Source organism: Falco naumanni, chromosome 11 (assembly GCF_017639655.2).
Source record: "Falco naumanni isolate bFalNau1 chromosome 11, bFalNau1.pat, whole genome shotgun sequence".
NCBI lineage: Eukaryota > Metazoa > Chordata > Aves > Falconiformes > Falconidae > Falco > Falco naumanni.
In genome coordinates this window covers 2,203,280-2,229,390 of record NC_054064.1, presented here as the reverse complement: position 1 = coordinate 2,229,390, position 26,111 = coordinate 2,203,280, and the positions used below count along the sequence as shown (strand labels likewise).

Genomic DNA, 26,111 nt, shown 5'->3' with positions numbered 1-26,111 from the left:
AAAAGTAATACCCGTGAGTTTAACTTTTTACTTAGGGCCACGCTTCCTAAAAGGTGTCATGTCTGCAGCTCTTTTGTGATCAGTGTCATACTGGTGTCTTTTACTTTTAAAGAGCAGCTACTCTCGTTTTCCCAGAGCTGTTGGGCCCAATTTCACCTTGAAAGTGAATTTCACCACATGGCGGTTCCTACTGAAAGTTATGTTAGTTAGTCATCAGCAAATAGCTAATAATACTAAAAAATATTTTTACCATTGCATAATCCTTGCATTAGGATACATGCTTCAGCCAAATCTTTAATTATTATGCTTTATATTTTAAGAAACATTTTCTTTCACTTCTGCAGTTAGTTCTTCTGTTCAGATGTGCTATGTGCTGTATACACAAGAAAATCGATGGTAATATATAAGAAGTGTACTTTTAGCATGGATTAAATGTACTGAGTAATTAAAAGAAATTCTGGGAATTTTGTTCCAAATCACTGGTCAACACATGTAAGTTGTTCTTCAAATTCTAATGGTAATGAATTTGCTGTAGAAACACTAGTTTCCAAAATAATGGTAGGAATTAGTTCTTTATTATTTGAAATAACCACAGCAAAACAGAAGTTCACCTTGTTTCTAGAATGGTCTTTTCCAAAAGGAAGCTACTGTGAGCCATTTCAGCTGTTAAAGATCTCAGATATCAGCCAAAAGAGAATAGGAAGAGTGTCATTTCCTTAATATATGGTAAAAATTCAGTTATGAAATGTATTAAAGAGAACCATTCCTCAGGTGAATAAAGGATTTTGACAAGACTGTTCTGTTGGAAGGATACTCAATCACCAGAATTATCTTTAATATAATCATCCACCAAGGGATAAAACTGCATTTTGAAAATGTCAGTTCATTTTGAAATGTCTAGATGGGTAATCACAGGTACTAATTATCTTTCATTCACAACAATTTATGCTCTCTCTTGAACATTAGGCCTCTTCACTGGATTTCTTCAATCCATGTAGTGACTGGATCCCAATGATACATCGGGCTACCTTTTCCAAATTAGGCCGTGGGGATTTAGAGATGCAGATTCCATTATATTAATAGGAATCACATGGCAAAATCTCATCATCCTATTTTGAAAATTTAGTCACACCGGTTAAGTGAAGACTAGTTCTAAAAGGGGTAGAGTGACAATACAGGGGCTTCCCAGCAGCCAACGTCGTTTAAAAGATTCCTGGCTGAAAAGATTTGTTGGAAGTTATTGTTACTGGTTTTCTTGCTTCATGTCTGCAGTACCGTGATGGACTTGTGTAATCTGGTATTATGTAAATTGTAAGGACCTCTTACAGAAAAAATGTCACTCTCCTTAATGACCCCTTAGTGCAGAGACACATCCCAAGAAGACCAGAAGCCTGCACACCAGGAACTCGAGTAAAGTACCTCAATCTTAGCTACGGGATTTCTTATTTTTTTTGTCTGTAAAATTCTTTACACAAGGTAAAGAAATTTCAACAGCAGAAGATGAGGGAGCCATGAGGCTTGTAGACAAAAGCTGCTCCCGTGCTTCCAAGCCCAGCCCAGGGAGTGCTGCTCAGCCCAGCTGCTCCGAGAAGGAGCATCACAGTTTACAGAGAAATCAGTTGTGACCACCACTTTTAGATCAGTCACACCAAACCGATGCACGATATTTCCAAGCGTTAACCCTACCTCCCAAGGTAGCTGACAGTAGGAAATGTGTCCCATATTTCTTGATAAGGTTTTCTGTGATCTGTTGCAGGGTCGGGCGGCGTCCGAGTAGCCTTATGTTACGGAAGAATTCAGGGGCAAGTGGCAGTGGGGAGCCAAGGAAATTTCTTCTTTCGACAGCAAGATTGTTTACTTTCCAGCGGCCAAACTCTCTGCAAAACAAAGCAATTCTCATTCAGAAATATGTCATTCGGACAAATGTTCTTCATTTGCAAGCTACTCTGCTCTGTTGACTAGCTGGAGGCGGCTAGCCGGGTACTATAACAGGCCTTGACAGTGATACTCTGTCATGTGTTATAGGCATAGGACAAGCAACCAGTGTTATTTATTAGAAGTGGAGGCAGTACTCCATAATAAAATCATTGTTTGGAAAAAAATAAATAAAAAATAAGCCACTTATGGTGTTGCTGTTCCTATTGTTTATGTTTAGCCTCTGATGTGAGTACAGACCTAGAACAAGCAGATTTGCTAGAAAATGAAACTAAAATAATAATTTCCCCAAATGTGGACCAAATGCAATAAATGTTTTCATGACACAAGGCAAATTTTAAAAACATTTGAAGAAACAGGCCATGCTCTTTGCTTTTGATGGTAGGTCACTTAGGTACATAACTGGCTAATTTGAGCAATTTGGAGAAACACTATCACAGCACATTTGACCTTACTATGATATTTCCAGTTTTCTGTACTTTTGGCCTCTATTTTGAGGAAATATGTAGACAGCGGGACCGATTCCTAAAAGTAGATGACTTTTCAGTTGTAGGAGGGATATAAATGAATTCAAAGATTTGTCCCCTTCCCCTCTCCAAAATCAATCGATGATAGCAGGGAAAACAAACAAGTCAATTGCACAGCAATAAACACATTTTTTTTTTTATTCATTTACTTACCAATTAAGATACCAGATAGAGTTATTAGTGGAAGAACTCATTGTCCTCAAAATCTAGCCAAGGTACACAGCATTTGTAGTAACTTTGTGTTTGCAAGGTACACCAAGAGCTGTTTTGGTTAAAGACTTGAGTACTGTGAGAATTAAGTCCAAGGAAACCTCTGGACTGTGGTTTAGCTGCCACTTTGTGGAATCATTCATATAGCTATATCAATTAAGATTTTTCTTATATAAGATTATGGAAAAGCAAAAAGATTAGCGAGCTTGAAAGATCCTGCTTAAGGTTCCAGCTAAATATAGAACAACATTCATTTACAAGATTAACACAGAAGGCAAAAATCAAGGATGCAGTAGGAAAATAGCATTTGAGGGATAGCTGAAACAAAGGAGTTGCCTGCGGCTGACTGACTAGGATGAGCTATGTAATACATAATCAACACTACTATTTCTCAGTATTTTTACATCCAAAATTATTGGTAGAAGCCAGATAAATACATTCTCGCATAGCCCTTCTACTTTCCAGCACTTTCCTGTTTCACTTGTGGATCCAAACTGTCTTATATCCAGTCTAGCTTAAACTTGGATGCATAACATGGGACTATTTGGTGCAACATCCATGGATTGCCTTTCTTCTCGAAACATGCCATTTTTTATCAAAAACAAATCAGAAGAATTACAGTAGAAAGATTTATGTAACTTACCTGAAATATAATGTAATTTACCAAACAAGAGCATGAGACTAAACAGACCCCCAGGTTTCTTAAAGACTCTACACATCACCAGTGTGCCAAATTAGTATTTGGAAATCACTATTTGAGGGGGTGTGTGTATGTCTTTCAATTCAGTTGTCAGGTTTTGAAGTTTTCTCTCACAAATTTAATTTCCTTTTAAAAAGGTATAAACCCTATTTTTTTCAGCTTTTATGGAACTACTGCATATCAGTAGAAAGAAATTATAGACAAACATGTTTAATTCCTAAAGTGAAAAAAATATTCACTGGGCATATTGACCACATTAATACAGGCACTAAAACCAGTGAATTACCCTGCACTGTAAATGTACTTCTTAAGTGAAAATAAATAAATAAATAAATATTTAAATTCTGTGCTTTCTGGGCATGTTTGAGTGGTTGGGTGGTTTTTTTTCCCTTTGAATATGTCAGAAAATATAGGTCAAATGTAATTCCTGAACAGACCATCAAGACAGAATTGCTTTGACAACAAGAAAAGAATAGAAATTTTATTATGTAAAATAGTCATTTTATATCTTGTTGAAACCTTTTCTTCTAAACTAGCTATCAGATTAATTGTCCATACCAAAGCTGAGGTTCAAATACAAGAATAACAGAATAGTTAAGATTCTTATAAATGCTAGTTTGCTGCTACTCTTCCTTTGATTTTCATTGCCAGAATTTTTAAGGACAGAGAAGACCACCATAATCCCCTCACACGTCCCCTTTCTAATGCAGGCAAAGGACCATCACCAAATGGCTCTTGCTGCCTATGTCAGAAAGTTTGTGACTGAAGAAGAAACTGTCTCCCAGAAAAACACCTCTTCCTGACTTAAAAGCTGATGCTGAAGATTTCTCAGAATTTCAGAACAATCTGTTGTAGCATTTAACTACAGGGAGTGCATTTTATTTTCAGTTTTAACATTGCTAATTTCAATTTCCAATTTTGGGAGGTTTTAATGTGAGGTTTGTTTTTTTTTTTTTTTCCGAAACATTAGGTATGTTCTGAGTAACTAATAACAGCTCTTGTTTGAATCTCCTCTTAACCTTGGCCTAAGCTGACTGCCTTTGTGTTTCTTTGTGAATTGTGGTTTTAGATATGTCCTACAGCTCTTCTCCAAAAGTCACAAATGATTTCTTGGAACAGTAAAGCTAGAAACAGCGGCCTCTTCCATACCAAATCCAGTAGTATTTCCAAGCTGACCTCCTCATGTTCTACTGCAAGTCCTTTATTTACAGAATCCAGAAATGGAGTTATTCTAGCACTAGGAGAAATTTGTTTGGCTTAGTTAAGCAAACTAATTCCTCCCACATTATTTTGCTATGGAAAGGTTGTTTTGCTGTATCTTATGCTACTTCAGAGAAAGCAAGTAGGTTAATGCTTCTGTGAAGGTTTTGGCATTCTTTTGTGATTCAGAGCATACCAGTTGGAAGCCATTATTAGTGTAGCAAGTAATCACCTTTTGAAATTCACTGCTGAGGAAACTGAGGAAGAAGAATATAGAAGCTGGATTATTATTATTACTTTTTTTAAAAAAAAAAAGATGTCAGTTTTATAACTCTGCCACAGACTGAGCTGAAGCTTTTAGAGAACTTACAAACCAACTTTTATGTTTTCCTGAAGCTTTTCTGAAATTAAGTATTTTAAAACCTGGAGAGAAGACAACGTAAACCCTCTGGGAGAGGCAAGAAGTGCCATCTCTGAAGACAAAAAAAGAGACACAGAACACCAAAACTGAGCTGCCTGGCTGCAAGAGCAGCGATACCTAGATGTGGACAAGCAAGAAAATGACTAGCAGCTTCTCCAACAGGACACCAGAGGAAAGACAGCAGACCTGAGAAGTAACTGGGTTTATCAGAGCAAAGCATACCAGCAGGGAAACCTGGGCTGGAGCTGGGGGGTTGGGGGGGATGTTCGTGCCACATTATTTGTAGCATGTTGAGTGAGGAAGCTTTCACAAACTCTCTCTGGGTATGTGAGAGTCACTAATAACTGATATCCTAAAATTAGAGCTTTTTTTTTTAAAAAAAAAAAATTTCATTGTAAGTAAAATCATATCCTTACCCTCCTTTTATATGATTTATATAGATATGTATATTTATATACTTATAAGTTCTCTTTCTTCTCTTGATTTCACCTTGCAAGCAGCAGTATCTTCTCTCCTGTTTCCTTCTCCCCTGTTTTATCACACAGCAAAGCTCAACCTTTATTTACCTGTTTGCCTTGCAGTCATTCTCTCTCTAACACAAATTCTCCAGCCCTCAAACGATTTTTGTTACCAAATGTGCATTACTCTCCTTTGGAAATCATGTTCCTGTTTGCTGCCAAAGGCAGACTAGCAGGCCTGACACAGTTAATGATGATCTTTTTAGTAGAGAAAATACTGCCTTCCAAAGTCACTGGAGTACCATTCATCAGAAGAACACCTCCCACAGAATAACATAGTATCTGTGCTGGCTGCTGGTCAAGAAAACCAATGATGCACTAGAGGTATTAGAAGCTTATTCTTTCCTCCTCTTCCTCTTCTTCTGCTGTGTAAGAGCCAAGACTAGCAGCTGTCATGGCGCTATCAAGAAGAAAAGATTTAATAGCAGGTGGTATCTCCTGTGCTGCCCATCTATTTCCAGCCCAAATAGTATGTTAAGCATTGGACGGAGTTCCTTAACGCTCAGGGCAAAGCCTGTTGCTGAGAAGGATGATGGCTTTGAGTTCCTGGGCTTGTATGAGAGAGAGGAAATAAGTCAGTCTGGCTCCTAGGATGAAGCCTATAATGGAACCTCATTATTATCATGAGTAGTGCCAGAGGCCATGGGCAGCATTCTCTCCATCTTCCTACATATCAGAACTGTGTATTTGTATGTCCTACCAAAAAGCTGGTTCCTGGCTGGTTGGTTAATGCATATGCAAGAGCCCCAAAGGCCAACGGTGCCAGCTCTGCCCAGCTGTACCGCATGCACGCCACAGCCCGTCCGCGGAACGGGGTCTCCTGCCACTTGTGCTGCTTGGAGGAAGATAGGCTGAAGAATGATCAGTCAGGGAGTCAGTGTGGGGTAAAAACAAGCACAATTTAAAATGCAGGGTTTATTTCAACACTATTTCTTTTATTATTTCTTGCTGTTTCTCATTTGTGTTGATACGCTATGGCTTTCAGAGTGATGTTTAATCTAAAAATACTGTTCTGACATTAAACACTCCTTACTAGAGTATTGTACAAGTCGTGGGCATGTTTTTATCTTGAAAGAAGCTTAAATTGCAAGTGGATCTGAAAGCAATTCTAGAGCAGCAGGCCAACAAGGCTGTGAATGTCTCTTGACTTTAAAGCCATAGTTGGTGTTTTTTTCAAATGTGTATATAAATTATACATTTTCTTCTACCACTGCATTCATTTCAATACATTTTAAATAATACTTTATAGAGGAATATAGGGAAAGGTCTATATAAAACATTTAGTTGAAGGAAATTAAAAAAAAAAAAAAGACATTGTACTCTAAAATTGTAGCATGTGGAAACTTTGAAATGGGAATATAATCTCTGCTACTGCAGGTGGTTAAATCAGAGCCTGCAAAGAGATTTACATTGAGTGTGATGGATTCCTCTTAACAACAACAGTCTCTCCTAAGGTCAACCATATGCAAAATAGAGCCCAGGCAAATTAGCAATGTTAGGCCTCATTGTAAGAAACTTAGATGTTTTGTAAAACAATACTAGTACTGGTAAGCATAAATGTTAATGAATACCATCGTGGCACAATTTGGAAAGCATTATTGGGAAAAAAAACCACTCCACATCATTTTAAATACTAAACTCTTCTGTGTTCCTTTCTCTTAATGTCTTCTAAATGAGACAGCTCCAGCCTTGGACGTTGAGAAGGGGACTGCTTCAAATGGGCTGGAATGACAGTGGGGTTCTGAAGCCAATATTTCCCATGCAGCTGCAAGTTAATCTGTTGGCAGAACAGCTCAATGAAAGAATATACAGTGTTTTTCTCCCCCTACCTTCTTTAAAAGGCTGAGGATTTCTTAATGCCTAAGGCCATAGCTCGAAGAAGGCCAAGATGATATAAAATGAAACTACTACCATATTAAACTTCAGAAGAAAAAGGTCACCAAACGTTATAACGCTCACGACTTGCATCACGTGCTGATCCATGACCGGGGCTCACGCAGGCTGCCAGCTGCACAGACACACACCCCAGACAAGCTCAACTGCCTGGCCCTGCTGGGGCCAGAACACTGTCACACCACCATCAACCGCAATTCCTCCGTTCCGTTCAATGCAAAAGCTACGTACAGCTACGGCTGTTGGAGGAAACTGCACACAGCCTCATTCCTCTACAGGAGACAGGTTCAAAGCAGATCATACACACACCACCTGGCCCCAACTAGACCACATTCCTACAGATTTATAAAAGGATCCCATGGCAGCAATGTCCCATTACTTTGCAGCTACCTACTAGTAGTCCCACAACAGTAAGACATAAGTACAAAAAATATTTGCTAGCAAGAAAGAAAGAAAGAAATTGATAGATAGATAATAAGATAGATAAATAAATAAATTGGCTTTTAAAAGAAGATTCAGCCAGATGTGGACAGAACCAGAATCAGGTAATAACCAAGGCCATGTTATTCAGAGACTGTTGGGTGAAAAATCTCTCCTTACCAGCACAGGTCATAGAACTTTCAATATTTATTAAAGTCACTTAAGCGATGGAGAATCTGCTACAACATTTATGAAAATGTTTACTACGGTTGATTTTTACTATTCACAGTGAAGAAGGAGGGAATTAGTCATATCTTGACTGAGCAGCCTTCTGAAAATATCTGCCTTTGTATAGAAGCATGATAATAGGGACAAATACTGCAATATGGGCAAAGTAAACATAAGAGCTTCCCTTGAGGGGAAGAAGAAGCAGGGCCTGATACCATATAATACATCTTATCTATATCTCTTAAAATTGTCAATTATCCAGACATGTTGATTAAAAAGAAAAAAATCAAGATATAATAAGGTCCTTTTAAACTTATTTCCCGTTGCTGAAATAGAAAGAATTTCTTCATTAATCATATCCTCATAACTGGCATTTTCCCAAAGTCAGAACGGGAATGTTTGCTGAACACATATATATTTCCCATATTATTGCTTATATTTATACTGGGTTTCATCTTATAATGAATAAGCTCTAACATTAGGATTTCTTTTTATCATAATACACCATTCTTTTGAAAAGTCCTAGTAATACTCTTGCCTTTCTATGTCTTTTTCACCTTACCAGTATCCTAACACCTGAAATTCTACTACCAGAACTAGTATCAGCTTCACTATCTTCCTACATAATGCATATGAAATATGTAGAAATCTATGAACAAATTCTAATAAAAAATATATACTTTATATAACTAGAATGTACTCAGATGTATTTCTTTTTTATGACTACTCACAGACAGATTATTTTACCAACTACTGTAACATAAATAATTTGAAACGTCACCTGTCATGAACATCAGAGTTTAGTGCACAAAAGAAAGGTGGCTTTCCTTTTGTCCATGACTGATGGACATTTAACCCCTGTAACACATATACCAAAAAATTCCTCCTGTAATGAAATCTGAGAGGGAATTATTTCTGTATCTTGTCTTGTGGCTTTACTCTAGCTTTTTACCTATAGTTCGTGATATTCTTCCAAACACACTTGTGAACATGCATTCAGAGTCTCACTGTTCACATATTTAACTGTGCTTGTACCCATGCAAAGGTATTTGCACAAAACTAATCGCTCTTTGTGACCTGATTGTATTTGCCTTCTGCCTCAGAAGAATCTCAATAACCCAAGCATTATATAGCAATAGCATGAAGAAATGCACTTATAGGGATATGTTGCAAATTACACAAAAGATAAAGAGCAAGAACTGGCAGAACACAAACACTTCTAATCTGAAACATGTTTGTATGAACTGTCCATCTAATAGTGAGGAATTGTTGAACTGGGCAGTAAAATTGCAGCACCTTGCACAAGCTTTTAAGACAAGGATTAAATTCCAACCAAATTTTACATTGGCCCTACGTATGACAATAATGAGCCACAGAGCGCAGAAAGGAAAGGGAGAATGCCTAGTAAAACTACTCTTGCCTCTACTACATCTGAAAAGGAGAATAACTGGGATATTTAGGTGTTTCTTACAGTCTGAGTAAGCAGAACATAGATATTTTACAGCTTTTTCATATTTCTGGGGTTTGAATATTCAGATGTGCTCTGACCAGCAGGTATTCTTTCCCGTGTTAATGAAATAACGATACGGATTTACAGCCTACTAAGTAAGAGGGTGGCATTTTTTGAGTCACAGGTAATTGTCCATTCAATTAATTAAGAAAAGTCCAGGTCACTATTCATTATCACTGGTTTCTGTATTTATTCTTCCCTGCAAGAAGTACTGACTTCATGGTTTGTCACATGTTTTAGAGGGGTAAGAAGACGGTTCATTTTCCCCTTGACAGTATCAAGAGAGTTTCTAACATCTTGTACCAGCACTGCTCAGTAATCCAGCCCTTCTAGTCTTGGCAAGATCAAAACATCCTTTTTTTTTCCTAGTTCATATCTGCCCATAGGAATCGTTTATTATCTAGGCAATGGGTTTTATAAAATGGTGCATTTGCTTAGACTTGTGGAATCCAAAAAGTTACTCTGACTTGAAGATTCTCATTTCTTTCAATTTATTTTCAACTGTTATGAAAGCTGATGTTGTCTAAAATTCAATGTGATGAAAAGGTATGGATTTAAATTTTGTTAATGCGGTAGAAATACCGTTTCCTATGTTTTCCACAATGCACTTTTTACCTTAATTATGTTACCCAGAACATTTTCAGAGAAGCAGGTATCTTACTATCTTAGCTGAAACAGTAGTTAACCTTCAAAATGGAGAAGACTGCCTTGGAGTTTTTTGATACAATAAGGAAAAAAGTTATGAGAAAGAGAAACAGAAATGTATATTTACAGTCTTTTTGTCTAACCTTAAGAGCCAATAGATATCATGGTCCTGTAGTTGATTGTACATGAACAAAACCTAACAACTGTGGGATTTTATGACTGTACCTTTTACTGCTTCAAAATCAACAAAAAAATCAGATTACTCTTCTTCCTTTTCTTGTACTGACTAAAATAGAAAAGATAGAAGCAGATTCCTTGTAGAGGTGAGGAAGAAGAATCTGTGGAAGTGTTTTGGTGCAATAATCAACATACAAAAATACAATTTATCAAGACTGAATCAACACAAAGATCTGTGGGAAAAAATAAAACATAATAGAGGATTCATTGATTCAGTGTTGGTGGATACTCTCAGGCGAATTACAGGGGAAACACAGAGTGCTAAAATACTTCATCGTTACATGCCACAGCTAATACTCTCAAAATCTTTGAAATGTCTTTGATTACTATTTTAATAATTCCTGTTTCAGAACTACACATTGATCTGTTGTACTGGGTAATAGAGATGCATACAGACAAAATCAAACTGTGATAAATAATTTAAAATTTAAAGATTGTGTTTCTTAGTGACCTTACTTTGCATTTGGAAAACTGATGCACAGTAAGGCTAAGGGTATAGAGTACTGTGAGTAGGCATGACCTCCTCTTCCATGTTCAGAGGAGACCAAAAAGCTTTATGACTTGGCTGGTGTGGCAAGGGATGTAAGATCTTAAACCCTTTGAAAACTGTTTCTGGGACATTACTGATACTCAGTATTGGCTTAATGCTCAGTGTCAGGGAGACACCAAATTCCTGTCTACTCAGACCAAAGGCTGATGTTGCTCCTGTCTGCCTGGAACTGGAAAAAGGTACATTAAATGATTAGCCTTAGACAAAATATATATTCTTAATCTAGTCTCAAATACTGATCCAAAGCCTTATCTGTGAAGCTATACATAATGTTTAGAATTGTTCCTTTTCCAATAAGAATGTTATATAAACTTAAATAATCTTCTATAGTGTAGATTATTTATAAATATATCCTTCCAAATAAGAGACTTTTTGTCACCCATTTAGTTCCGCACCACTCTTGCAGAGTGCATTCCAGAAGTGCTATTTACAGCACTGATGGATGACAGTTACTTAACCTGCACTTGAATTTATAAAGGCAGTTCTTTCTACCAACACTCTGGGACAAGTCTGGATTTACACAAATGTAAATCTCAGAGACATGTGCCTGAATGCTGTTTTGGTATTGTGAAATATAACAACTTTACTGTTGCTGTTTGTAGCGATTCAAATTGTTGAAAGCAGTAGAATGTAAACCAAAATATTTTCTGAAAATACTTTAGTGTATTATTTGGGGGTTTTGTTGGTTAGCTCTTGGGGGAATGTGCTGCTGGTTTTCTTTGTATCCAAATGTTACCCTCCTATCTAAATGTTATTCCACTGGTAGCAGGAAATGCTCAGATCTCTACTTGGACATAAAAAATAAAGCCACGGATTCTTGCCCAGCAAATAAAAAATGTTTCAATTTTATTTTCTATCCCAACAAAAGATGCTTCTTCTTTATCACAACTATTTGTATTAATTCCAAAATAATTTTGGAGCTGTGGTTTATTAAAAATGGTCCCTGTGTTATTTTTTTCCAGTAGTGTAAATTGTAAATGTCTCTAGAGAACCAGTGGAATTACAACAGTGAGCTGAACAGAGAGTCAGGGCAGTAAACTTGTCAATATAATTCCAGATTACAAACACAGAGCTTTCTAATGCTCTTAACTAAATAGACATTTTGAATGGGAGTTGAGTTACTAACTTCTGCAACAGCAACAGTTAAGCATTAAATGTATTTTCTGAAAAAAATAAAGCCTATGTATCGGTTACGTTTAATTTCAAGTCCTTCTTGAATGACATGGATGTAGAAATTATCCAAGGTAGAGAAAAAAACCTGGAAACAAAATTTCCAGGACTCTAGGATTTGTATAAAGCTGGGTAGGTCAGCTTGTCGGAGACTTTGTATGCAACTAGGTTTATCCTGAAGCTCAGACTACTATACCATTAAAAGATTAAATAAAATACTTAATCCCTCTACAGAGTCCAAATATGAACTATTTCAAGAAGCTTCAGATAGAATGAAGGCCTGCTTTGACTTCTACTATTGTAAAATATATGTATTGAGAATGCTTTATTACAAAATTTCTGTGCATCTGCGTCCTTTTCATTATCCCTCACAGCACCTTTATAGAATAGGTCTGAGAAAGAAAAATAAAAGTGATTAGGAAAACTTCAAATGGGTTATAAGCACCAGTGAGAGACAAAATGTTATTTATAATGTCATCTAACTATCATATACCCCATAAATTTTATTTGTAATACAATGAACACCGACACAGTTTAGGCGGGAGTGAGACTTTACGCACCCGACAGAGGTTGGAACAAGAACCGCAGAAGAGGGATGTGTTTCACAGACAACTAAGAGAAGCAATACATGGCTATGCTCACGAACATCTAGCTGTGCTCAGAGTTACTCTGCCTTTAGACCAACACGGGTGAGCAAAAGCCTGTTCTGTATCACCAGTATCTGTATTATCAGTGTCATCATTGTGCTTGAGCTATCAGCATCATCATCGGGAACGGCTTGTTGGTGTAAGAGGAGCACCGTGCCAGTGCAGCTGCATTGCTGGTTCATGTCTTGCCAGCTTGCCGGGGTCAGAAGCCTTCCTTTCTCTTTTCTTCCATTTTATTCATGAAACAGGAGTTTTGACATATTTGGGAGTCAGTGTAAGCTATGCAGGCTAGTTGCAATAAAGAAGAAATATAATTATTAAATTAAAATAACCAAAAATATGATTATATACCTTCTAGATACACTTCAGCTTGAGGTTGATCAGCCAATAATTCAGATTATTAGCCACGGTATAGCAACTGTGCTTAGGACCCTGTTGTTCTGGTTGCTGTTCTGCACTAAGCTAAACATAATAAGGGCTTACATGAATGTTACAGTATTTTCCTAGAAATGTCGCTTAGGAAGGAACAGACTGTAACATGGCTGTAAAGATCTAGAAACAGAGCCAAGATTAACTGGCTTTCCAAGCCATATGCCCAGCAGACGTGATGGTATGTTTGTCCAACTTCTTTGTGTAAGGAGTAATGCCGGGCAGTTACTGGGGATTCTGTTTTAGCGACAGTAAACTTAACCTTAGTGATTAATGTCTTGGCCAGAATAATTTCCATCCTATTGTAGAACACGCCAGCTTTGCAATGCTGCCATGAAAAAATACAAGCACACCTCCACAGTGTGTGCTGTTTCCCATAAATCAAAATTACTTTTTAAATACAGTGTGGTATTTTATATATAACAAGAATCTTACACAGAATGAAAGAGGTGAGAAGATAAATGAAGTAATCTATATCGCAGTTCTGACCAAGGGCAGTGTGTTACTACAGAGCCATTCAAATAGGAGCCCGTGATGAGTTACAGAGCCTTGACCGTCCAGATTGCCAGCTGGAGTACAGTTCAATGCGGTACCAAAGCAAGCATTTTTATTATTTGATGGTTGCCTAGTGGCCATTGTGAAGCTCCAGCTCCTAGGGCAAATGTAGATATCTCACAAACATCACCAGAGGATGCTAATCAGCATATTCATAAATACTCTCACTGAAAACAATACAGCAAACAGATAATAAAAGGCTTTGCTTTTCCTGTCTCAGAAAATGTAAGTAGCAGGGAAAAAGACAGGATGGTCAAAAAATCTTGTTTCACAATGCTAAATGCTGCCTTAATGTTGCTTGTGGATCGAGTTGGCTCGGGACAAAGCTGTTCTATAACATTGTTGCAGCAGCATGGAACTCACACAGCCATCAACATCTGTAGGTAGGTTCATCTTCTCCGAATCAGACCTACTGTTGTGTCACTTGACAAGTAACACTTGATGTGTCTTGGACAAGGTCAGAGCAAGTTACTGTACCATACGTGAATTTGCTTCACCCTTGAACCTGGGACCAGCTGAAAGCTTGTCAAATTTGACAATAAATTAGGAGTAGAAAATGAGCAAATAGCCAAACACCACAGAAACAGAGATCTTCCCTCCATAAGAGTCCTTGCCTTACTTTTCCTGTAAGAAGTTATTCACACTCAAAGCAAGCTACAAAAACAACCTTCCTATCCCCTCTACACATCAGTTACTTCTCTACCAGGTAGGAAGAGACAGGGGTAGACATTTCACTCTTGTTTTTCTAGCAGGAGTTCAAGCACCGTGCCATAAGATTAAAACAAATGCTCAGACAGATAAAATAGAATTAGCCTCTTGATTACACCTCCTTTTTGCTCATCTTAAACCTAACAATTCTGTGCAGTTGAGATTTAATTCTACTCACCACAGTATCACCTTAGAGCAGTGGAGAGATTTCTCTCCTGCAGGGGTCACAAATATCCACAACCAGGAGCAGGCTTTAACAAAAATGGCTTCACTCCACTGAAACCAAGGTTGAAAAAGTAGAAAAGCAGGTTTCAAAAAGAAATGCGTAGCTCCCACAAGAGCACTTGGTTTCCTCAAATATACTCCTGGAAGTTAGAACAGATGCCTTACGTGGAACCTGTATACTGTTGGCTCTCGGGGGCAATCTTGTCTTCAGACCGAGCTGCAGGGAAGTACAGACCGACACAGAAGTCTGGTGAGACTTCCAGCCTGTGTTCATGGGTCTTTTCTTCCAAGAGTATTAACACACAGGGAAAATGCATGGATGAGACCAGGCACGTGGATGAGGCCAAAAAAAAAATGCCCTTAATATGAAGAATTATGAATCACTCTTGTATCCAACAACCGACATAGTCATGAATCCTTGCATCCTTCCAGGAGAAACTCTACCCAGCAGGAGCTGCACAGACAGGAACACACACATCCTTCAACTCTTCTACCTAAATAAGATCACAAGATTCACTGCCAAATGGAGACTGTTTAAATGCTAATTGTGACAGCAGGTGATTTCATTTCCTTCCTGATTTTTCTGTGAAACAGAAATAAGGAGAGTTACAGCAATGCAGGCCTTTTTTGTTTGGTTGGTTTTTTAAATAAAATGCTTGATTTTGTTGTAACTGTTTTCTAATGCATATTGCTGCACCTTGTGAAAATTAACACAATTGCTGAAATTGAAGGAAGTTACAGGAAAATATTCTCCACATATTTACATCTGTACTAAAGTTAATTTACTGAACCAGTGGAAAGTTTTAAGTATAAAAGGCAAAAGTACTTGAAGTGGTTACAAATCAAACACTTTTCACGTACATAGTGATTTTTAATCTCTTTGTTCTCTCTCCGGTTAATAGTTTAGTATACTTTGGCTTCTATGAGAAAAACATATATAAAACTTTGGAGGCATGCAAATTTTGGTTCAGTAATGGAATTCTTGTAGCATTCTGTATGTATAAATGGTACTTTTACAACATAAAAAAAGAGAAAAGATTTTTGCATAGGATAATTTAAGACCTAACTGCAGGTTCCCACAATATTCTCCTTTGCCATGAAAACAAACTTTGTAGTCCCAGTAATCATCATGAAGTGCAAAAACTGTGTGCTATGAATCAGCTAAGATCTTTCATGCCACAATTTGATCTATTAGTATTCATCTACAGCACAAATAAATTATGAAGTTTTTGCGTATCTCTCCAACGGAGGGGTGATTACAGCTGCTTGTCTGAATCTAGCAGGACCTAGATCCCTTTCAAAGGGTGTGGTGTTAGTGGTACCTTATTGAGTTAGAAGGGTTTTATATGTGGGATCCTACAGAAATTATTCTGAACCTGATCTTTTTTTAAGATTTTTATTATTGAGTAGGATGATAGAAAGTATATTCATAAAATATGCAGACAGAGCTAAGCTGAGGGCTATGACAAGTGGTTCTGAAGATTTATAGAAACCAGAGAAATGGTTGAGAATCAAAAAGATGGATCGTGGTAAAAAGCAAGGTACTATGCTTAAGAAAAATAGAAAATACATACAAAATAATTAAACAAGTAGAAAGATGGTAAAATAAATAGATTTTTAAAAAAAACCCACACCTAAATCTGCTTGGAATTTCACTGCAAGCATGCAAATTCTTACATAAAACAAGAACATTTGATGTATGACAACAAAATAGCTATGTTACTTTCCAGAGTTGTGTTAAGATCTCAATGAGAATAATGCCCCCTAAGAAAGATACTTAAAAAAAAAAAAAAAAAAAAAAAAAAAAAAAAAAATCTGTTTAATTTCTTTTGAAAAACATCAAAGAGAGAAAAAAGTAAAGGAAATTCCTCAACAGGAAAGGCTGGACATTTTGTTTTTTCAAGAAAATACAAGCTTTTGGAGATGACAACAGGCTTCTAATATAAAATGTTATTCAGAAACAGGAGGTGAACAATTGCTCAGCTAGGGAAAACAAGCTTTAGTTGGGGCAAAGAAGGCTGAACAAGAGATCTGCCTCATCCCTACAGTTCTGTGAACCCAGCACTGTAAATCTGAGTAAACCTATTGCGCTGACCAGCACCGCCATACAACTCGCTATATTCCCTTTCTGCTGACATCCATCTACTGTCTCTTCTTTCCTACTTAGTCTGCAAGCATTTGCCAGCATTGCAAGCATTTTGTGGGCACCTTCAGTGTCTGTACATACTCTGCTATAGGGCAGTCTTGGTCTGTTGGCAATGCCCAGTACACAAACTAATAATAGTAGCAGCTATTGTGCTAACCCAACCGAATAGTTCCTCGGAAAACGCAGAAGTATTATTACTGAAGGAAAATAAGGAACTCTAAGCAAAAGAACTGGGTTTAACTATATTTTAATGCAGGGTAAGAATTTCCTACAAGTGGACACAACATGAAATAAAAGAAGTTTTAAAGTGTTAAATATAATTGTTACATTTCAGAAACGATTGATCATGGAACAGATGTGTCAGTATGCAGGGAGCATTATTGTGGAGTGCCACAGTGGAGCTGTAGTCTAGAGCTATGCAGTCAAGAAAGTTCTGTTCAATGAAAATGTCAAATACGCGGTAATTACTAGCTGTTTCAGTATTTCAGTAGATTTACTATACTTGGATAAAATGGATTGTTTCAGTGATATTAAAAATACTCCAAGATTTATTTTTTTTTTACTAATATTTTCTGAAACTAGTATGTTTCCAAACCTTATACATTTTGAGTAAGAGATAAAATATCATTGCAATGACATAGAGCTTGTGTAATTTAAAATAATATAATGTGATCTTTTTCCTCATGGGGTTAAAAATAAGAAAAAGCATATAGAGGGGGATATAATTTTTTTGTTATTAATATTCTTGGCCAACTTTTAGATAACCAGGTTATCATTTCATCTCACACCCAGGAAGAGGAGGGGGAAAAAAGTATAATTCTGCAAATAACAAGTCAGAAAGAAAAAAGTGCCACTCGTCTCTGAAACCATGAAATTGTTTCTTCTTTGCAGTCACAGAAAGAGGAAAAGTTGGTCCTGTCTGTGACAGCAGGCGTACATGCTGTCCTTCACACATGGTCTTGCCCTTACAAAATATTCAATTATTCCTGTGTGGTTTGAGGGAAGTACAATGGAAAACTTAATTTGTACTAAGTATTTTTCACCTTTGGTTCTTACTTGGGTTACGTTGTTGTATTCTCCTAGTACATTTTTCAGTAATTGCTTGAAGCATGACCATGTAAAGTACTAATTTTGTTTACATCACTGCTACAAACTACAGTGCTGCCTTGACAACTAATAATCACTATACGAGTCATAAAAATTCCTACAAAATGTTAAACTATTTTAAAAACCTATAAGCATTATTTCAGGAGAACACTGTGAGAATAGGTGATTCTTTAGAAGCCGACATCCTCAGCAGGAAGGAGAACAGGAAGATGTATCTTTGATACATTTGATACCACTGAAGGAGAATTATTTATTAGGAAACTGCATTTCTAGACTTTCTGCAGGACAGCTGCGAGTCTTTAGTAAACTACAGCTGTAGCGATACCCTGCCCTTTCAGTCCCACAGTCAGTAACTCAAATGCGCCTGTAACTCAGAGATGATAGCTACCCTGACAGCTGGAGACAGGGTGACAAATAGCTTTTCCAGTTGAGACATTGACATAATTGAAATGTGCTGCCAGGGGAGAACAAAAGAGAGAGCACAGAGGCGCAGCACCAAAACCCACGTGAAGGGTACAGCCCTTCCACTGTTCTGATTTTACTGGCACAGCAGGCTTAGGCTGTTCAGGTCGACTGTGATAATTGCGATCCCCTAACGGGATTGCCATCACACTTGAAACAGAGTGGCTTGATCTTTCATTAAACATTAAAAAAAGCTTACAAGCTGGCTGTAGAAGATGAAATGCAAAAACATTGCAAACGTGCTAAAGTTTATAGGAATACCCCACTTTCAGTCTTTTATGACAGTATCTTGAGAAAGTATAACTGAAATGGTATTATAAGATTGTATTTACCTTAAAATAGTATTAACATTTCTGATCAAAATACCTTTCTACTGCATTTGTTCAGCCAAAGACTAGGATGCAAATAGTTTCTACAGTGGAGAAGGCTTGGCATTGAAAACCAGAACTGTAAGAGATCTTACCTTATTTTCATGGGTGACTAAGCATACTCTTTATAGGTCTTTTATATGTTAAAAACCTTTACTCAGTAGCAGACCATATATATTTTCATTTTTCTAGCAAGTGTTCAGGGATACAAAATACGTGACTAATCGGCATGTACCTGACCTTATGCTGTTTGGGAAGGGGCTTTAGGGATTTTAAGATCAAAATATGTTTTAACTCAGTCATATAGCCATTGCAAATTACACTTCTTTAAACATAGAGAATAACCTATTTCAGCCATGGTTTTCCCATCTGGAAAAATGATAGGTATCAAGACATTTATTCTTTACACAAGGAAGTCATAATAGTTCTATTTGTAAAATATTATTCAAAGCACAATTCTGTGCCACTCTGTAATCAGAAATGTCTACACTGGGAATATAATTAATGCCTTTCTTCAGTACAAGAGGAGCAGGATTTTATAAGAAGCTGCTCAGGAAAAACATAACCTGGTAAATGAAAACTAGGAATATTTGCAGAGGAACTTATTTACCCACTGGTTTTTTTTTCCTCTCTGCATTCTTTAGAATTCAAGACAGTGAGATTTTACATCCCTCTGCTGAAGGCAAACTTGGCACTGCCAATATTATTCTTTTTTTGGCCAGTCATGATCATTCTTTATTAGCCTGACAAACAGTGCAGGGTAGAAATTCCACAGCCTTCACCCCAATTATACTGAAAAATGCACTTTCATGTTATGGGGACAAGAAAGTACAAAGTGACCCAAAGCCTCTGTCTAGGGACCAGCAAGCATAGAGCTAATACCTTTGCTCTGATTAGAAGAAAACTACAGCTGCATCTAGAGCTAATCTGTTGAAGGAAACCTGGCTGGAAGCAGGTGGGAGGAATTAGAAATTTCCCCAGGGCACTTACAAAAGGTTGTGCTTGAGGAAGGGCTGGTTTTAAATGACCATATGTTTTGGGGCAAGTAGAAATGACATACAGGGTGAAGAAAGAAAAGGGATGCTTAAGAATGGATTTGAAATGCCTCTTCCAACGTCATTCTTTCTGCAAAAATAGTTTTGCATAAGGATACTCTGAGCTTTGTAGAATAGTTAGTGGGAATTTTTTGTGTTTGCCTTTGTATTTTTAAGGGGGCTCACTGCACTTCCATGTGGCAGCAGAGCTTCTCTAGCTCTAGGCAGTCATTGCTGCCCCTAACAGCCATAGCTAGTTTGTTCTGGAGGTTTTCAAGTTGCAATTATCTGCATTTCTGTCCAGATGTACACAGACCTATGAGCTTTGTTCTGTCAGATAATGAGACAGGAATACAGACCTGCCAGCATAACTTCTTCTAGCAAGGTAATAATAGTGGTATCATATGATGATCTAAGACTAAAAAAAAGTGCTGGCAGTCAAAATTGACAAGATTCAAGTATATTTAGTTTCATAGGCAAACAGGCTATATCTCTTGTACAACCCTTGAACATTATTGGGGAGGTGAAAATCAGTATGGGTGGATGGATCAGTTGCTTTTAGCATCTTTGCATCAAGCTGTCAGTCAAATTGCTGACAGCAGAAAAGGTCTGTTACTCACAGCATCAGAGTTGAGATTAGAAGGCATGCTTGATTTTATTTTTACAATTGTATGCACCATCATTTTAAACAGAGCTGTATCTGTCATAGCTAAATTGTCCCAAACAAAAATGAATCCCTCAAATAGATGATGCAAGACAGAATAAGAAGACAGCAATATAACCCTTTGCCTGCTGAAGCCCTTTGGGTTTCTACCCACTCTTTACTGCAACAGGTCTCTTACCTCAACCACGTCAAAGCAAACTTAATTGCTTGGCACTTTGTGCTTGTTGGCCAAACATACCCACGTCTGGAACACTTCTGTGACCAGTTTGTTGACAAGATAAGAAAAAAATTGTTGGCTGTTTTAGGGGCTCCTGTGATAACTTTAGCATCTCTTTCCATATAAGACACATACAAACACAAGTAATGGTAAAAACCAGAAACACACTGCAGAGCTGCATGAAACATCATAAAAACATCATAAAATAATGAACCTGCTTTTATCTGGGGGGGGGGGGGGGGGGGGGGGGGCAGGGGAGGGATTTGCCCATAACTTACCTTAATCAAGACAAATCAAATAACAGAGGCATTCTATGGAAATAACCCTCTCTGCAAATCCTAAGCATTTAAATTGTGCCAAAACCCACAAAAATTAAAGTTGGAAACAGTGGATTTTGCAAAAATCTGTAACTTTGCTACTGTAAAAGGAGATAATTATTAAATTTAAAGATAGAATAATTGTAATTTAAGGTAAAGATCTGATCTTCTAAATTCAGTGTGTGCTTCAGTAAGTAGTAAATATGCTAAGTGTCTGTAATTCTCTTCCTCTTTTCCATGTCCCACCTGGCCTTTGACTTAATTGATTAAAGACAATTAAAAAAAAGTATAAAAAACGGAAAATGCTCACCTTCCTTTTTATCTATACCTAGACATTTGAATATCTAACTACTCCCTGAGGCATCTTCAAAAGGATGAGCCATCAACATACTTTCAATAGCTCAAAAAAACCCCAGTAATCTAAACACAAGTTTGGAAGCACAACTAATGAAGTAAATAAAGAATAGTGTGAAGCAGTTCAGAAATGGCTGGGGAATTAGAAGTGAATAACGTTTGTTCTGCGTCTGTGATAGGTATGAAATTTGCCATGAGCCACTGGAGGCTTCGCACTGGGACCTGTCCTCAATAATGAGACAGGAGTTGCTGTTTTGTTTTGGGTTTTGGGTGGTTTTTTTATCTTTACATCAAAGACAGTCAACTTTTCAAGCTTATGTAGTGGCTGATAAACACACTTCAGGATATTGATATTGTGCAAGACTGTTATGAGCCTTAGGATTCAAGACCCTCTGATACTGTTAATGTGTTAGTTTTGCTACATGATGTTATGCACAAGCAAAGTTATCCAACATTGAGGAATGTCAGCAGCTGAAAAGTTTTCAGCACTGAATGGACATCAGTCACTAAAGAAAAGTGAATCTATAAGTGTACATATAAGTGCCTATTTATTAATTTGCAGTAGGTGTAAATAAGTGTATATCCATATTTAGGAGTTTTACAGCATATGTAAGAGATGTACACTTCTCATACACTAAAATGCCTACATTAAGCACAAATAATATCATTAGTGAGCTCTGTGGATAATCTTGCTGTCTCTCTAAGTAAATTTAAAACCAGAATCTGTCAGAAAAGCTGACAATTCCATGTTAGAGCATCTGATTTACTGTATTTAATAGAGATCTTAACAGAAGAAAGAAGTCAGTAAATGCAAACAATTGTTCATATCAAGTCCTAAAATTATAGAAGCAAATGGTAAAATGTACCTAAGTTTAATGATCTCTAATATAAGTCTTCTGTGTGAGAGCTCAATACAAAGCCCACTGAAGTAAATTAAGAGACAGTCAGAAAATAAATCCACAAGCCACCAAGATTTTAAAATGGTATTTCTATTATTATGGTCTTAAAACTGCATTTTAGTAAATTATTCAAATCAATGACTGATCAATTTGAATTCTTTTGGTTCACAACATGTCCATTATCATACTATTTTTTGTAGCTTATTCAACATTTGAATGTAGTGAGAGTTTTTTCCTTGTATTTTGTACTGGGGATAATTCATTGTATCTACTTGACACCATACCCAGAATGCCAGTTAACTATGGTCACTACACACATCTTCTTTGATTGGATTAATATAACTGATAAGTAAGCAGATACACTGCCGAACTGAATCACACAAAAACATGTTGATCTGCCCATTTTAAATGTGGCTTTGGGGAGAGAACAACTTAAATTGAAATATTTGTTTTCCAAAATTGTGCAAAGAAATGGGTACTAATGTTTACCTGGTATACACAAAAATGAGATTATTGTTTCCAATCAAAAAAAAGAAAGTTATAGCTTCTGAAAAAACTCAAAGGAGAGGATATCTGAACAGGCCATCCCATCACAAATTATGAATCTGAAAAATTGTCTTACATGTTTGGTATCAAATTGTTCTAAAAGAATTGGATCAATATAAAGTTACCCAGGCCAGAAATCCAGATGGTGTTGATTTCAGCCAACTAAAATTAGCTTCACTGCTTTTGACTCACTTATCTATTCCTGTTATATATGTGCATTTATGAGGAACTGGCCAACTGTCGAAAGCCATACCCCATTCATTACAGATGTGACTCCATCTTTTCCAGTTAAAGGATATTACAGTAGATCTTTTTTTAACCAAAGTATACAAGAAATTCAATTTTATCCAGGAGTTGGACTTTCTGTGATGAAAATAATAATCTGCTTGTTAATCAATTTGCACAATAGAAATATTAAATTTTTACTTTATCAATCAAAATCTCAGATGACTTTAAGAGAATAACTAATGACCTTTTACTTCCCCTCTGAATATATCAGCCTTGAATGTTTCAGATATGATTAATTCTCCTTTTTTATTTATATTTTATCAGTGTCCCAGTACCTTAAGCTACAAGGTTTATTAACAACAAGGTTTGTTATATAAATTACATGCCACAGCAAGCCACAACTAAAATTCATGCAGTCTTCTATTAATAGACTAATAAGTAAAAGTAAATTATTTTGCTGTCTTATTTTACAAATAGTGTGCCACTACCATGTGATGATACAGCATGCATCTACAATATATGTGAATGATAGAAAATTGCCTAAAAAAAAAAACCAAAAACAACCAAAAAAAGGCTTACCGACTTTACATAAAATACATTCCCAAATGAATCCATATCAAATTAATCTGCAGAGATGTGAATACTGCTCACTGATTACTAGCATACAATGCAGTTTTTAAGGTTTCTAGCAAGCAAGTTGAAAGGTACATTTGAAGTACACCCATCATGGGTTTTAACTTATAAATCTGTATTTATTTCCAGCTGTACTCGGTCAGAATCAAAGGCAAAAAAAGCAGAACTAAAAATGCTTGAAGTTCAAAGTGCAGGTATGTTGATTCAGAAAGGTCATGGTCAGTTAATCTGAGTTTCTCCATTGCAACCTGAACTGTGGTTTGTTAGAAGTATTTCTCAATACTCACACATCTTCTTAAGCGGTATCATAAGAAGATAAAAGGCAGAAGAGTTCTGTCAGAACATCCACTGGAAGCTCCCTGATAATGAGCGAGCCTACTAGCAAGGAAAAGCAAGAATGTGTAGTCTTTGCCTAATTTAATTTTGTATAGAACAACAAATTTCTATATACTCTAACACAAAGCATTCACAAAAGTTTTCTTTTGAAGGAAGGATTTAAAAGTTGTTGGCTTGTAATTACTGAGTTAAATTTGTCCAACAACTTCTGAATGGTAAAGGTGAGGCAGTTCAAAGCTTGACGTAAATGGACAAAATGCTACCGGTTTTATTTTGACATTAAAAAGAGGAAGAAGAAAACCCTTCAAATTGTCATTAAAACTACAGGCTGGCTAAATGCATTAGTCACAGCTATATATATTAGGTTTAAATTGCAAAGTTGATGTAACTTCTAGGCAATAGTGGAGTCTACTCAATTGTGTCCACCGCATACTACATTTATATTACCTGCGTGTTCTGTGCGTCATCTGTTCTACTATTCCATAAACTCAACTTAGAAAGTGAATACAAAATTCAGGATAAGCTTAATGAAGCAAAATTCCATTTGTGAAGGCAGTTCTTTCAACAAGTATTACAATCTGATATGACCAATTACCTTTGTGTCTATTCTTAAGTTAGAAATTCAAACCATACATTGCACATATCATAGGAGATTACACTGTAATATAAATGCTGATGCTGAAGTGATAGCCAGGTCAGGACTGTAAATGAGGTGTGGTATGTCAGTAGATCTGTCCATAAAAAAACATTTTCAATTAATACAGCATTTCAGACCCAGAACAGAGAATACAAAGAGTGAAGAAGCAAAACGTACACAGAGCTAGGATTGTTTTGAAGCTAAAATGGGAGGAGTACTGTTCTTTACCTCCATCACTATTTTCTATTTATAAGGTTTTCCTCTACATTAGAAAGTGATTACAGATTAATTTCTAATACTAGTGCTTCTTGCACTTCATTTCTCTGCATTCCCTGAGTGCACAGTTGACACATGGTGGCAAGTATTATCCTCTGTTACACTTCAGTGGAACTTCTGTCTTTTTAGTCCAGTACCCAATTTACAGTAGAGAAGTAGCTAACAGCAATCGCCTTCTTCCAGGTGCTCTGTTTATCATTTCCCTGTTTCTGTGCTTGATAGCTTCCCTGTGAGGAGGTGCAAGATATTTCCGTCTTCTTTCATGTGTATTTTCCTGCTATTTCATTATCATCTGCTAATAGCATTTCAGCAAATACTTAAATGTGTTGTCTGGAATAACGACGACTACACGGCTGAAAATGTGCTGAGATTGCAGCGTATGCAGCAACTGTGTCATTGGTTCAATGTTATCTTGTCCTCCCCTCGGTTTGTTGTGCTCTTTTCAAGTACCTTGTCACCATAGTTCTAGTTTGGCAAAGAACTTTTTGTTTAATTATTGCATTTCTACAATATTTGTACCTTGATGAAGGCACTGAAGAGATTCTCTCCTTCGCCATTAGGACTGGTGAGTTATTTCTTCAGTCCCCATTTGCCATTTGCATCGAGGCAATTACACACACCCCTGACAGAGTTAACTGTTGTCCTCAGGTAAAAGGCTTGGCTTTATCAAGCAAGGGAATTCACTTTAAATCCTCTTACCTTTTATCGCCACCAGCATAGGCACATCATGGACTGGCAACAGCCCGCTCCCAACCCTTCCCAGGAGCTGTGCTGAGGGGCAGGATGAAGGCCTCATCTCTAAAGCTACCCAACCTTTTTCATGTAGGTGGTAATCCCACTCAGGTTTGCTTTAGCTGCAAGTCTTACTTTTCTCCGTTTGCTCTCAGTCAGCTTTCACGGTGAGGAATTATTTTTCTCATTATAATCACTAGCTTTTCTTCGTAAGATATTACAGAGCTCAGAAATGACTTTGAGCGTGCCCTTCCCCCGTTTTACCAATCAGTTGGCATGGTGACACCACAGCTGCTGCAAATCACAGGAAAGATGAATAACGGGTACGTTTTAGATGGAAGTTCATGCTGAAGAAACCAGTAAATTTGCAATCATAGCACTTGTTCTTTGGGTGGCTATGCTCTTGTGGCTGTCGCTAGAGGAAAAA

General features: G+C 37.0%; 1 protein-coding gene across 2 annotated transcripts in view; it reads right to left on the bottom strand.

Moving 5' to 3' along the window:
- Positions 1-26,111, bottom strand: part of BRINP3 (BMP/retinoic acid inducible neural specific 3) — a 207,247-nt gene that overhangs the window by 91,308 nt on the left and 89,828 nt on the right. For both annotated transcript variants that reach the window (XM_040611115.1, XM_040611116.1), the window contains one exon: positions 1,687-1,877. In XM_040611115.1, coding sequence (XP_040467049.1) covers positions 1,687-1,877 — 191 coding nt within the window. The remainder of the gene's footprint in view (positions 1-1,686; positions 1,878-26,111) is intronic.